We start from the raw sequence: 11706 nt of genomic DNA, 5'->3' as shown, positions 1-11706 counted from the left end.
TCTCCTCAGAACAAGCCCCCAGTGTCTCTCATCTGGACTCTGTTAGAGCCTCTTATTAGATCTCCATCTCCCTGGGCCCCACGGTCTATTCCACAGGGAGTAGCTGGGGGCTGGGAGGGCATCCCAGTGCTTCTCTGCTCAGAGCACCATTACTTTCAGGATAAAAGCCAGTGCCTCCATTAGACTGCAGACACCGAGTGCTTTGTCCTGGCCTCCCCTGGGCTCATCTCCTGCACACCCTCATTCTGGCTCACCCCTCTTAACTGCTGGGCCTGCTTGGTGTTCCCTGAACAGACCAAGCTCCTTCTTCCTTAGGGATTTTGCCTCTGCTGTGCCCTTGGCTTGGAAGAATCTTCCCTGGGGGTCTGAGGGCTCCTTTGCCTCATTCAGGTCTCTGTTCATGCGTCACCTCCTCAGAGAGGCCTTCCCTGACCACCCCTCAGTGGTCTTCCCTGCTGACCCCCTCCCTGGCTTTGCTATTCTGCCCCTTACCCCCAAATGAAAGCCCCAGGAGGGCAGGCAGCTTTCGACTGCCCTGCTCTTGAAGCCCAGAGTCTAGAAGATGCCTGGCACACCGAGGGTGGACCATAATTGGTGTTAAATGAAAAAAAATAAAAATAAAAATAAAAGGGCTTCAAGAAAAGGCTCCATTTTGGCAAATAATCATTAAATGTTTACTACGCTGGAGTCAGCCCTGGGGCTAGATACAGAAGCTCGAAGTCTAGATGGGGAGACAGAGCTGTGGTGTGTGCTGGGCAAGTGGGTGGGGGTGGGAACGCTGTCGAGCCTGAGCGGGTCAGGGCGGACATCTCAGGGAGGAGACACCCACGCCAGTGGGACTGAGAGGAGCTGGCATGGCTGCCTCCAGGTAAAGGGAGGAGGCAGGAGGGCAGGGAGGATGCTGTGGCCTCTGCTGGGTGGAGGTGGCCTCCAGCACACAGCGGGTGTTCAGTGAAAGTGCTCGCAGTGTCTGAGACCCCTGCATCCGAGGAGGACAATTTGAGTTTATGGACGGGAACCTTCCCAGGTGACGGGGAGTACAGAGCGGAAGCTTCCCCTCAGGAGTCATGGGATCAGATGGGTTTTGAAATGGAAAGATTTTGCTTATGGAGGGGTCTCGCTCATCTGGTACTGCCCAGTGTCTGTTCTTGAGGGAGGCAGCATCGCCCCCACAGCCTCCCAGGATCCTGATGGGAGGGAAGTTTGTCAGCCAGAAGGGAGCAGGGAAGCACCCAGGTGCCCTCTCCTGGGTGCTGGGAATCCGGGCAGGCACCTGGACGTTTCCTTTCTCTCTGTCCTGTGTCTGGCACTCTCTCTGCCCCAGTCCAGATGGAATGGGTCACAGCTTGAGGTGGGGCAGAGGTGTCAAATGAGGCCCAAATTGAGTAGGGCAGGGCAAAGGTCGAGAGAGACACCCCTGGCTAAGATTGGTGTGGGGGAGGGGGAGCCTCCCTGTGTGGAGTGAGCCTGAGCCTGCTCACGTACTCCACTCCAGGGAGAGGGAGTGAGGAGGAAGCCAGGCCCCTGTCTTCCTGGGCTGTGGAATGTGGCACCTGAGGGAAGCTGGCCCCTAGACCGGGGACTATTCCCTGCAAGACTCAGCTCTCCCTCCCCACCCACACCATCTGTCCTGGTTCCGGTCAGGCTGGTTTTTCCTCCCCTGAGGACTGGGAGAGGAACACCAGGGGCCATCCTGACCTAGCTTACTTGCCTTGCCCTCCCCCTTTCCTGGGTTTCTACTTCTCAGGAAGCCACTGAGATGGGCTGCAGCCCAAATGGCCAGACCTGGGCTGTAGGGAGGTTCAAGTCCCGAGAGCATCAGCCTCCTGACCTGAGTGCGGCTTTGGGCTGCTCATGACATGGCCAGCGCTGCCCTGTCCTGGCTGCTGGGCTCCTCAAGACGGTGAATAGGATTCTTCCCCATCTGGGCAAGAGTAAGGCTCCCCAAGAGATGGCATGGGTCCCAGGGCTGGGGGATGGTGGTGGCAGGGGTCTTGCTCAGCTGAGACTGTCCAGGACTCGGCCAGCATCTCTGGCACACAGCAGTGCTTTGTGCAGGGTCCTTCTCTTTCATCACTCCCATTTGTCATCAGGTCATAACAGCATGTCTTGTCTCTGTCCTTTACTCTCTAACCCATCACTATGGCTAGGTTCAGACCCTCTCCTCTCTAGCATGGACTATTTTAAAAGACCCTAAACTGGATTCCTTATCCCTGGTCATCCCTGCTTCCCTTGACACATCAACCCATTCACCACACAGAACCCACATCCCATCCGTGATGAAAATGACTTTCCATTGTCTTGCTTGCAGCTTTGCCACAGCTGACCTTGTCCTCAGGTCCCCCCTCCCCTCCCCTCCTGCCATGGCCCAACCATATTGAATTGCCAGTAGTCTCCCAAGCTGGGCCTGGTTACTCATCTCTTCCAGGCCCCCATTCTCTTTACTCTTCTGCCTGAGAAACACCTACTGGTCTGTCAGCTTCTTGCTCAAGGGCCATGGCCCTGTAACTAAACAGCTCTCAATGCCCCCAGCAGACATAATTCCCAGTGTCTACATACTTGATTGCATTGATTGTTTTGAGGCGTAAATGCTACTGGCTCAATAGCTCTAGCCTGATGGCCCACATGGTGGCTCCCACTGCAGCACCCCTAAAGATCCTCCAGCTATTTCAGAAAGTCCCCAGGGCAATGCTTCGCATGTACCCACAAGGTTGCTGCTGTCTTGCATAGAATACCCTGTGCTCTGCCACCAGCTGTAGCTCCACAAGTCTACGCCACCACCTGGGAGAGCCTTGTTGCTTATTGTGAGAACACCCAGGGGAGCCAACTTCAGAGGCTTCCAGCCCATGGATCCTTGGAGAGCCAGAGTGGGCGTGGCTTTCCTCAGGTGTAAGTCATTGGCTGCAAGGAGCTCTCCCTGTACTCAGACTCTTCCGAAGTTCTTCTAGTCCCTTTCGCCTTCTTGCTTCATAAAGAAGTAAAACTAGCCTGGCGAACCCAAGGGTGGAAGCAGGAGCATAGAAACCCTTTCCAGGGTCTCTCTTCTCCTCACGTCGAATTCTCCCTCTTCCAAAACTTCCTCTCTCATTTCTCAGTTCAAGGCTAGGGTTGGTGTGGATGAGCGGAGACAGTGATGTCGATGGTGAGGGTAGGGAGGGGAAGAGGGTATTGACTATATTAAATGTCCTTGGTTTAGTGTTACTTAATAAATTATTTATTTTAATTAACAAAAAATACATAAATACATTCTTATAAAACTTAAAACCACAGAGATTAAGCTTACGTTCCTGCTGGCTTACCATCCTTCAATCAGATTCATTCCTTATCTATGCATATATTCATACATATTCATATGGGCCTTAGCAATAAGTCATCTTTTGAGTGTATGTTGACATGAATTGATCATATTAAGGCTGTTGCTCTCCAACTGGATTTACTGTACCCAACAACTAGTGTTTTTTTTCCTTTTGAGATGGAGTTTTGCTCTTGTCGCCCAGGCTGGAGTGTAATGGCTCCATCTCAGCTCACTGCAACCTCTGCCTCCTGGGTTCAAGCAGTTCTCCTGCCTCAGCTTCCTGAGTAGCTGAGATTACAGGCACCTGCTGCCACACCTGGCTAATTTTTGTACTTTTAGTAGAGACAGGGTTTCACCATGTTGGCCAGGCTGGTCTTGAACTCCTGACCTCAGGTGATCCTCCCACCTTGGCCTCCCAAAGTACTGGGATTACAGGCATGAGCCACTGTGCCCGGCCCAATAACTAGTTCTTTAGGGTTTTCAATGTCACTATTCATTGTCATTACTCGTTCCACTTCATTTCTAGTCCTCCACAGCATGGATGTTACAATGTTACTAACCACCTCCCTGCCATTAGTGATTGTGTCTTTGCACTACAGCAAACAATGCTGCATAGGGCATCCTTTTATCTGTCTTCCTCAATACACGGGCCAGGGTTTCTTTGGGGTCAACACGAAGAGTGGAACTGACGGCTCATGGGGTGCGTGAATGTTAAAAAATGACGACATTGTCAAATTGCCCTGCAAAGTGGTTACTACAACCCACCTCCCACCGATGTGTTTGAGCAGGTTCATTTACTCCCAGCTTCCCTACACTTGACATCATCAAACTTTGTGAGCAGGCCAGTCTAATCAGGAAAAGTAAATCTCCTGTCTTCTCCTGAATTGGGGAGAGGTGGTCCCCTGGCTGCCTTAGTTGGGTAGAGGTGTGGGAGGGGGCCTGGTGCTGTTGACAGAAACCTCCAGCCAGCCCTGCTTATGGCCCCTCTTCCACTTTTCCTCTCCAAGTCTGTGGTGCTCCAATTCCTGAACTTCTTTAGAGTGTGTTGAAAATGTGCTTGCCTTTCATGGACTTCCTGCTTTCTCCTCTGTTGACCCCTTCCTAATCCCCCAAACCCTAGGTCTCAGCTTTCTCTCATCTTCTGTGTTACCATTTTTGAGCTTTAAAGCTTTTGTTGACATTTCTCATCTTTGGCCCTCCCTCCTTCCTTTCCTCCCCTCCCCTCCCCTCCCCTCCCCTCCTCTCCCCTCCTCTCCTCTCCTCTCCTCTCGTCTCCTTTCTTCCTCCCTTCCAGCTGGGTCTCACTCTGTCACCCAGGCTGGAGTGCAGTGACACAATCTTGGCTCACTACAGTCTCCACCTCCTAAGCTCAAATGATCCTCTCACCTCAGCCTCCTGTGTAGCTGGGACTACAGTTACACACAACCATGCCCGGCTACTTTTTTGCATTTTTGGTAGAGACAGGGGTTTGCCATGTTCCCTAGGCCAGTCTCAAACTCCTGAGCTCAAGTAGTCTGCCCGCCTCAGCCTTCCAAGTCGCTGGGATTACAGGCGTGTGCCACTGTGCCTCGCCTCTTCTTCCATTTTCTTAAAATACTCCTTAACTGTCATATAGCAGGGTTTCAGGAAAGAGTGAAAATTGATGCAGCTATTGAACCTACCACATTTCACCAAAGCTAATACACTTCTATACTCCCCCTACCAGATTGTCAGCCTCTTAGAGGCAGGAAATGTTTGTATTTACTTCTGTGCCCCGACCCCTGGCAGTATGCGTAGCACAGAAGCAGCCCTTGATGCATGTTCACTGAATGAATGGAGGAGCGGGTGAGGAAGCACCTGGTGCTGGTGGTCCCTGGGGAAGGGGAGGGCGTTCAGGTAAGGAGCTACTAATTGACAGGACATGCAAGCTCATGAAGTTTTCCACTCATTTACCGTTCCTCTCCTCCAGATTATGAACACAGCTTTCTGCTTTGCTCATGGACATAAGTCTGTCTCCTCTGCTAGGCTAAACTTGGAGGAAACTTGCTTGAATGGCCCATTGACTCACTAAACAAATAATTGTATATGGGAGCAGGCAGGTCAAGTTGGGATCTTGGCATATGATACAATGCCGTCCCCAAAGTGGTGGCTTTTTCTCCAGGGCAACAGAAGAAGGCACCTTGACCCCTTTCCCATGAGAAGAGGGCAGCATTAGCGATTGGGACTGTGGCTTGAGGGAGTTAAAGATTTTGGCCCAAATACCCAGTCCACTACTTATTTGTGTGACCTTGGACAAGGTATTAACCGTTTTGAGTCTCAATTTTCTTGACCGTAAAATGGGGACAATAATACTTAATTAACATGATTCATTGAGATAATATATGCAGAGTGTTTTAGCATGGAGCCTGGTCCAGTAGATGTTGGCTATGATTATTTACTGTGTGTGTGTGTGTGTGTATATATATATATATATATATATATATATTTTTTTTTTTTTTTTTTATGAAGTGGTCTCTCCCCTCCGCCGAGGCGGGGGTGCAGTGGCGAGATCTCCGCTCACCGCAAGCTCCGCCTCCTGGGTTTACGCCATTCTCCTGCCTCAGCCTCCCGAGTAGCTGGGACTACAGGCGCCCGCCACCTCGCCCGGCTAATTTTTGTTTATTTTTTAGTAGAGATGGGGTTTCACCGGATTAGCCAGGATGGTCTCGATCTCCTGACCTCGTGATCCGCCCGTCTCGGCCTCCCAAAGTGCTGGGATTACAGGCTTGAGCCACCGCGCCCGGCCTATTTACTGTATATTATCACCTTGGTCATCATTATTCTTGTTGTCATTATCACACCATTCCGTTCTATCCAAGGACTAGGTCTCTCACCCCCAGCTTCTTTCCTGTGATCTCCAACCACTATATCATTTCTCCTGGGATGATGAAAACTCCCCTACCTTTAACCTCTCCACTCTCTGAACCACCTGCATCTGCTGAAGGGTAAGAAGCTTCGTGCGTATGTCTGAGTGGAGATGCAGAGAGGGCCTCAGCCTCAGTGTTAGGAGTTAGAAACGAATTCCAGATCTGCCACAGTTCAGTCGGTTGAGTCATCATGTGACCCCAGGAAAGTTACTTTACCTCTCTGAGCATCCTGGGGCTGGACTGGCTTTTTCTGTAATTCATGGGTTATTAATAGATATTTAAAGATTCCATGGTCCAGTACATTTGGGAAATACTGGTTAAAGAAAGTTAAATAATAACACTTGTAGCCAAAATTATAGTAACAAATACTATATAACAATAACATTATGTAATAATAATAATAATGCTGTTTGAGTGCTCACTATTTGCCAGGTGTTGTGATAAACCTTTTACAAGCACCATTACATATATTACTTGAAGCAGCCCTCTGAAATAGGTATCCTCCTCCTCCTCCTCCTCATGATTATTTTCTATTATTACCTATTATCTATTATATAATCTATTATTATCTATTATTATTCTATTCATCATCATCTCTATTTTACAAATGAGGAACTGAGGTTTCCAGGGCTTCTGGTACTGTGCCTTGTGAAACTCCAAAAGAGAGTCAGAGCAGAGTTTCTGATCTTATTTGACAGGGATCATCTCTTTTCCTACAGGGATCTTATAGTGCTGGGGTTCTGTAGAATCAAGTTGGGGAAGGCTGGGCAGGGTCCTGCCTGGGATTGCTTTGAGCTCACCGTTCCATACCCATCACTTCCGACCCTCTGTACCCCTCTTCTGCAGACCCCAGACCTGAGACTGGGACATGAACTTTGGATGGGTGCTCCTCTGACCAGGTTCTGCCTTCCTGAAGCCAGAGGCTAACAGGAGCCTCCTGGTTGTGAGCACTGTTTCCTGAATGGGAGCAGCAGCTTGACCCGCAGTTCCATCTCTGGGTAGGGCAGCCTCTGCAGACAGTTCTCCTGAGTTCTTGATGAATCCGAAAGTGCCAAAGGCCACATAACTCATGGCCAGGCACTGTTTCTGGCCAGAGAGAGGGAACAAGGTATTCTCCCTGGCCCAGCCAACAGTTCAGTCTGGGGTTGACTGCCCTTGGAACTGGCATGATAAGATTTTGAGGGAAGGCACCCAATGGAGTTGTTTTGGGGGCTGAGACTTCCTTGGAAGGGAGAGCAGGGCCTCTGTCACTCTTGGCTGATGGTCAAGAAGCTGGAGGCCGGAATCTGTTACTGCTGGCTGTGGACCTTCGGCAAGTTACTGCCTCTCACCATGCCTCTGTTTCCTCATCTGTAAAATAGAGATAAGAATAACCTTTCCACTGGGCTGCTGTGAGGATCCAATGAGATCTGAAAAGGCCTTGTAAACTGTGCTACCCTATAGTTAACTATTCTTCTGTTTATGGTCTTAGAGTAGGGGGCTGGGACTCCAAGTGCCTCTGAAGGCTGGGGAACTCAGAACACCTTAATCTTATGAGTAGAACTGTTGATTCTACTCTTTGCCCTTTAATACAAAGTCCCTCCCCAGACCCTGTTATCAGGCCAGAAAAACAGAGCTGTCTATTGGGGCTTGGTGTGCATGGCAACTATCTGGTCAACCTCCCCTTCTCCCTAACAAGGAGCAGGCCTCCTCCTCAGGGCCAGATAAGGGAGTGACTCAGAGCAGACCAGTCTCAGGGCGCTGACTTTTATGGCTGGTCTTGGACTCCCCTTTTTCCCTCTTGGGCTCTATAAAGACCTTCAGTCTTCCTGCAACTGATGCACTAGTTAAACAGCCTCAGACTGGCCTTCCTGAGGGCTCAGAGTGGTTCCTGGTGGGTTAGGGGTGTGTATTTATGGGGTTTCCTGCCCCAGTTCCAGGATGAGTTGGCAGCTAAAAGATAGTTTGCTGGGAACTTAGGTTTCTGAGGCCGGAGACAAGTCTCCACCAGTCACAGGTGACCCAGGCGATAATACACAGAGAGGAGGGCTGATCTGGGCCACCCCTCTTTTCATGAGGGGAAACTGAGGCCCAGAGATGGGCAGGGACTGGCCTGTTTCCCTTAACACCTTCTCAGGAGGGCCTCTGTTCCAAGCCTGGGTGAATGCTCTGCCGTAAGGACAAGAAGGAACCATGGGGACAGTTCTGGGGACAGGGGGTCATTGGGGACAGGAACTGGGGTGAGGCTGTTGGAGCACCGTGCAGTGCCTGTCAGGGGGCATGGCCCTCCAAAGAGATCCAAAAAGGCGGGTGGAATTGTTGAACAGAATAAGGGGTGGGGCTGTGTGGGGAGGAAGGCCCTGCCTCTATTGTCAAAACCCTTATCTTGTGCCCGGGCACCTTGGTGTTGTTCTGCCCAGCTCATTCAAGCACTCATCTTTATACACGGATGAGGACATGCATTCAGCAGCCCTTTGACAAGGAGGGCGGGGATTCATCCTATATTTGCCTTTCAGTGGCAGATGCTAAATGTCTCAAGGGCAAGTTACTGGCCTCTCCCAGGCTCTGCTTCCTCATCTTGGAAATATTAAAGCAGCCCAATACTCGTGTGGTTGAATGAATGCATGCTTTGGGGGATGGAAGGGAGGGAGTTATCCTGGTGGCCAGGGAGGAGTAGGCTTTGAGAGTTCCAGAGTGGGGGTCAGGCTGGAGCTTGGTGTTGCAAAGGTGCCAGCTGCCAGAACTGCTCCCTGCAGCTGTTCCTCAGGAGTCTATTGTCACCTGGGACACTGAATGGCCACAGCAGGGTGAGGCAGCTTTGTCTTGGGAGGGCTGGGTTTGTGCAGCTCAAAGTGCCCTCATCCGGAAACCGTGCCTTTGTCAGGGGGACTAAAGGGGAGTTGGGCATGGGTGTTCCCAATAAGCGGTTCTGAGAAGCTGTAATCTCCAGTGGAGGGCAGGAATCTGTGAATGCACTTTGTTGGGGGTGGGCTGGTTAGGATCGCAAGCAAGGGGCTTTTAACAGGGAGCACTCTGAATGGTTAATCACTGGGGCTGGGCACAGTGGCTCACGCCTGCAATCCCAGCACTTTGGGCGGCCGAGGCGGGTGGATCACTTGAGGTCAGGAGTTTGAGACCAGCCTGGTTAACATGGTGAAACCCTGTCTCGGCCGGGCGCGGTGGCTCAAGCCTGTAATCCCAGCACTTTGGGAGGCCGAGACGGGCGGATCACGAGGTCAGGAGATCGAGACCCTCCTGGCTAACACGGTGAAACCCCGTCTCTACTAAAAATACAAAAAATTAGCCGGGCGAGGTGGTGGGCGCCTGTGGTCCCAGCCACTCGGGAGGCTGAGGCAGGAGAATGGCGTGAACCCAGGAGGCAGAGGTTGCGGTGAGCTGAGATCCGGCCACTGCACTCTAGCCTGGGCGACAGAGCAAGACTCCGTCTCAAAAAAAAACAAATAAAAAAAAAAAAGAAACCCTGTCTCTACTAAAAATACAAAAATTAGCTGGGCGTGGTGGCGCACTCCTGTAATCCCAGCTACTCAGGAGGCTGAGGCAGGAGAATCGCTTGAACCCGGGAGGTGGAGGCTGCAGTGAGCCGAGATCACATCACTGCACTCCAGCCTGGGCTACATAAAGAGACTCTGTCTCCAAAAAAAAGCAAAAACAAAATCACTGGGTCGGGGGTGTGCAGGAATATGACCCCAGAGGGACGGTAATGCCCAGTGGTGTCAAACTCTGGGTGATCTTAAAGGGTGAGGGTCAGAACGTGGCTTCCAGGGACAGGGGTGTCTAAGTACGTCCCTGATGGGGGAAAGTCCAGAAGAGGGTCTGCAGAGCGAGAGTAGGGGCGCGGTGTGGGTCGGAGCTTCTGCGCGGACCGGGGCGGGGCAGCTCTGGAGGGCAGGGGCCTCTGGTCTCTGGGAGGGGAGGGAATTGACCAATGGGGAGAGCGCCCATATTTGCTCTCAGGAGCCTGCAAATTCCTCAGGGCTCAGATATCCGCCCCTGACACCATTCCTCCCTTCCCCCCTCCACCGGCCCCGGGCATAAAAGGCGCCAGGTGACAGCCTCTCCGCTCCTTCCGCGAATCGCAGCCTCTGGGACCAGGGTCGCTCCGTCCGTGCTCCGCCTCGCCATGACTTCCTACAGTTATCGCCAGTCGTCGGCTACGTCGTCCTTCGGAGGCCTGGGCGGCGGCTCCGTGCGTTTTGGGCCGGGGGTCGCCTTTCGCGCGCCCAGCATGCACGGGGGCTCCGGCGGCCGCGGTGTGTCCGTGTCCTCTGCCCGCTTCGTGTCTTCGTCCTCCTCCGGGGGCTACGGCGGCGGCTACGGCGGCGTCCTGGCCGCGTCCGACGGGCTGCTGGCGGGCAACGAGAAGCTCACCATGCAGAACCTCAACGACCGCCTGGCCTCCTACCTGGACAAGGTGCGCGCCCTGGAGGCGGCCAACGGCGAGCTGGAGGTGAAAATCCGCGACTGGTACCAGAAGCAGGGGCCCGGGCCCTCCCGCGACTACAGCCACTACTACACCACCATCCAGGACCTGCGGGACAAGGTGGGCGGAGGCCTGACCGCGGGAAGTGCAGTGCACCTGCCGCGGAAACCCAGCCCCGCGGGCCAGGCGAGGTTCCAGGCGGGGCGGCTGGCGGGAGTCCGTTAGGACGTGGGAGGGTCCACAGGTGGGGCCAGTGAAGGGGGACAGGAGATGTGCGGGGCAGGACCTCGGGGCTGGATGCAGAGGCCGGGGTGGTGGAAAGGGGAGGGGAAGTGGGCAGGGCAGGTAAGTAGGTGGGGCCTCTGGAGGCGGCGGGGGCAAGGTCTGAGCGCGGGGAGGAAGAAGGGGCGCGGGTCAGCGAGGCCTGAAGAGTGGGGAGGAGATGGGACCCGGCTGTAGAGTGCCCAGAGGTCTAGGCCAGGGGCCGCGCTGCCACAGGAAGATGCGAAAGTTCAGCTTTGGGCATCTGGTCCACCCGGGGCCAATCTTGCCCCCCTGCCACTGCAGCATGGGGCCTCCTGCATTCCGTTTCTCTGGCCGGAAGGGTCTGGTGTTCATCCCTCTCAGGCTTTGGCCTCCTCCCACTCTCCCGCCCTGGGGCCCATTTCTTTAGGAAGAATGGGAGAGCCGGTCGTGGCCCCTGGGCGGGGTAAAGGAGGGAGGCTTGGTAAACCTCTGCTCGGGAGGACCTGGTACAGCGGCAGCTCCCTGTGGGGGAAAGAACGGATCTGCGTCACAGGCTCTTACAAGGGAACCCTAAGGGGCCTGAGGGGTAGGACTTGGTCTCCACCCACGGGGAAGGAGAAATTTATCGGGTCGTGAAGAAATGTATCAGAAGCCATGGAACATTTACAGCCGCACACGCTGGGTCCCCCAACACACAGATTCCCAAAATATTTTCCAGTGCTGTACTCGTGGCATAGACCCAGACCCACAGAACAGGAGGAAGCGCTAGAGATGTCAACAGCCAACAAAAACAGTGCTTTACACATGCAGTTTAAATTTAAAATTACACAATTTAAAATTTTAAATTAAAATTTAAAATT

At 52.9% G+C, this 11706-nt stretch overlaps 1 protein-coding gene across 1 annotated transcript in view; it reads left to right on the top strand.

Annotated features, from left to right (window-relative positions):
• The first annotated feature begins 10162 nt into the window (after positions 1 to 10162).
• KRT19 (keratin 19) overlaps positions 10163 to 11706 on the top strand; it is a 4999-nt gene continuing 3455 nt past the window's right edge. The window contains exon 1 of the mRNA XM_023204129.1: positions 10163 to 10720. Within this exon, the coding sequence (XP_023059897.1) occupies positions 10301 to 10720 (420 nt within the window). The 5' untranslated portion in view covers positions 10163 to 10300. The remainder of the gene's footprint in view (positions 10721 to 11706) is intronic.

Source organism: Piliocolobus tephrosceles, chromosome 16 (assembly GCF_002776525.5).
Source record: "Piliocolobus tephrosceles isolate RC106 chromosome 16, ASM277652v3, whole genome shotgun sequence".
NCBI lineage: Eukaryota > Metazoa > Chordata > Mammalia > Primates > Cercopithecidae > Piliocolobus > Piliocolobus tephrosceles.
This window is presented reverse-complemented; position numbering and strand designations above follow the sequence as displayed.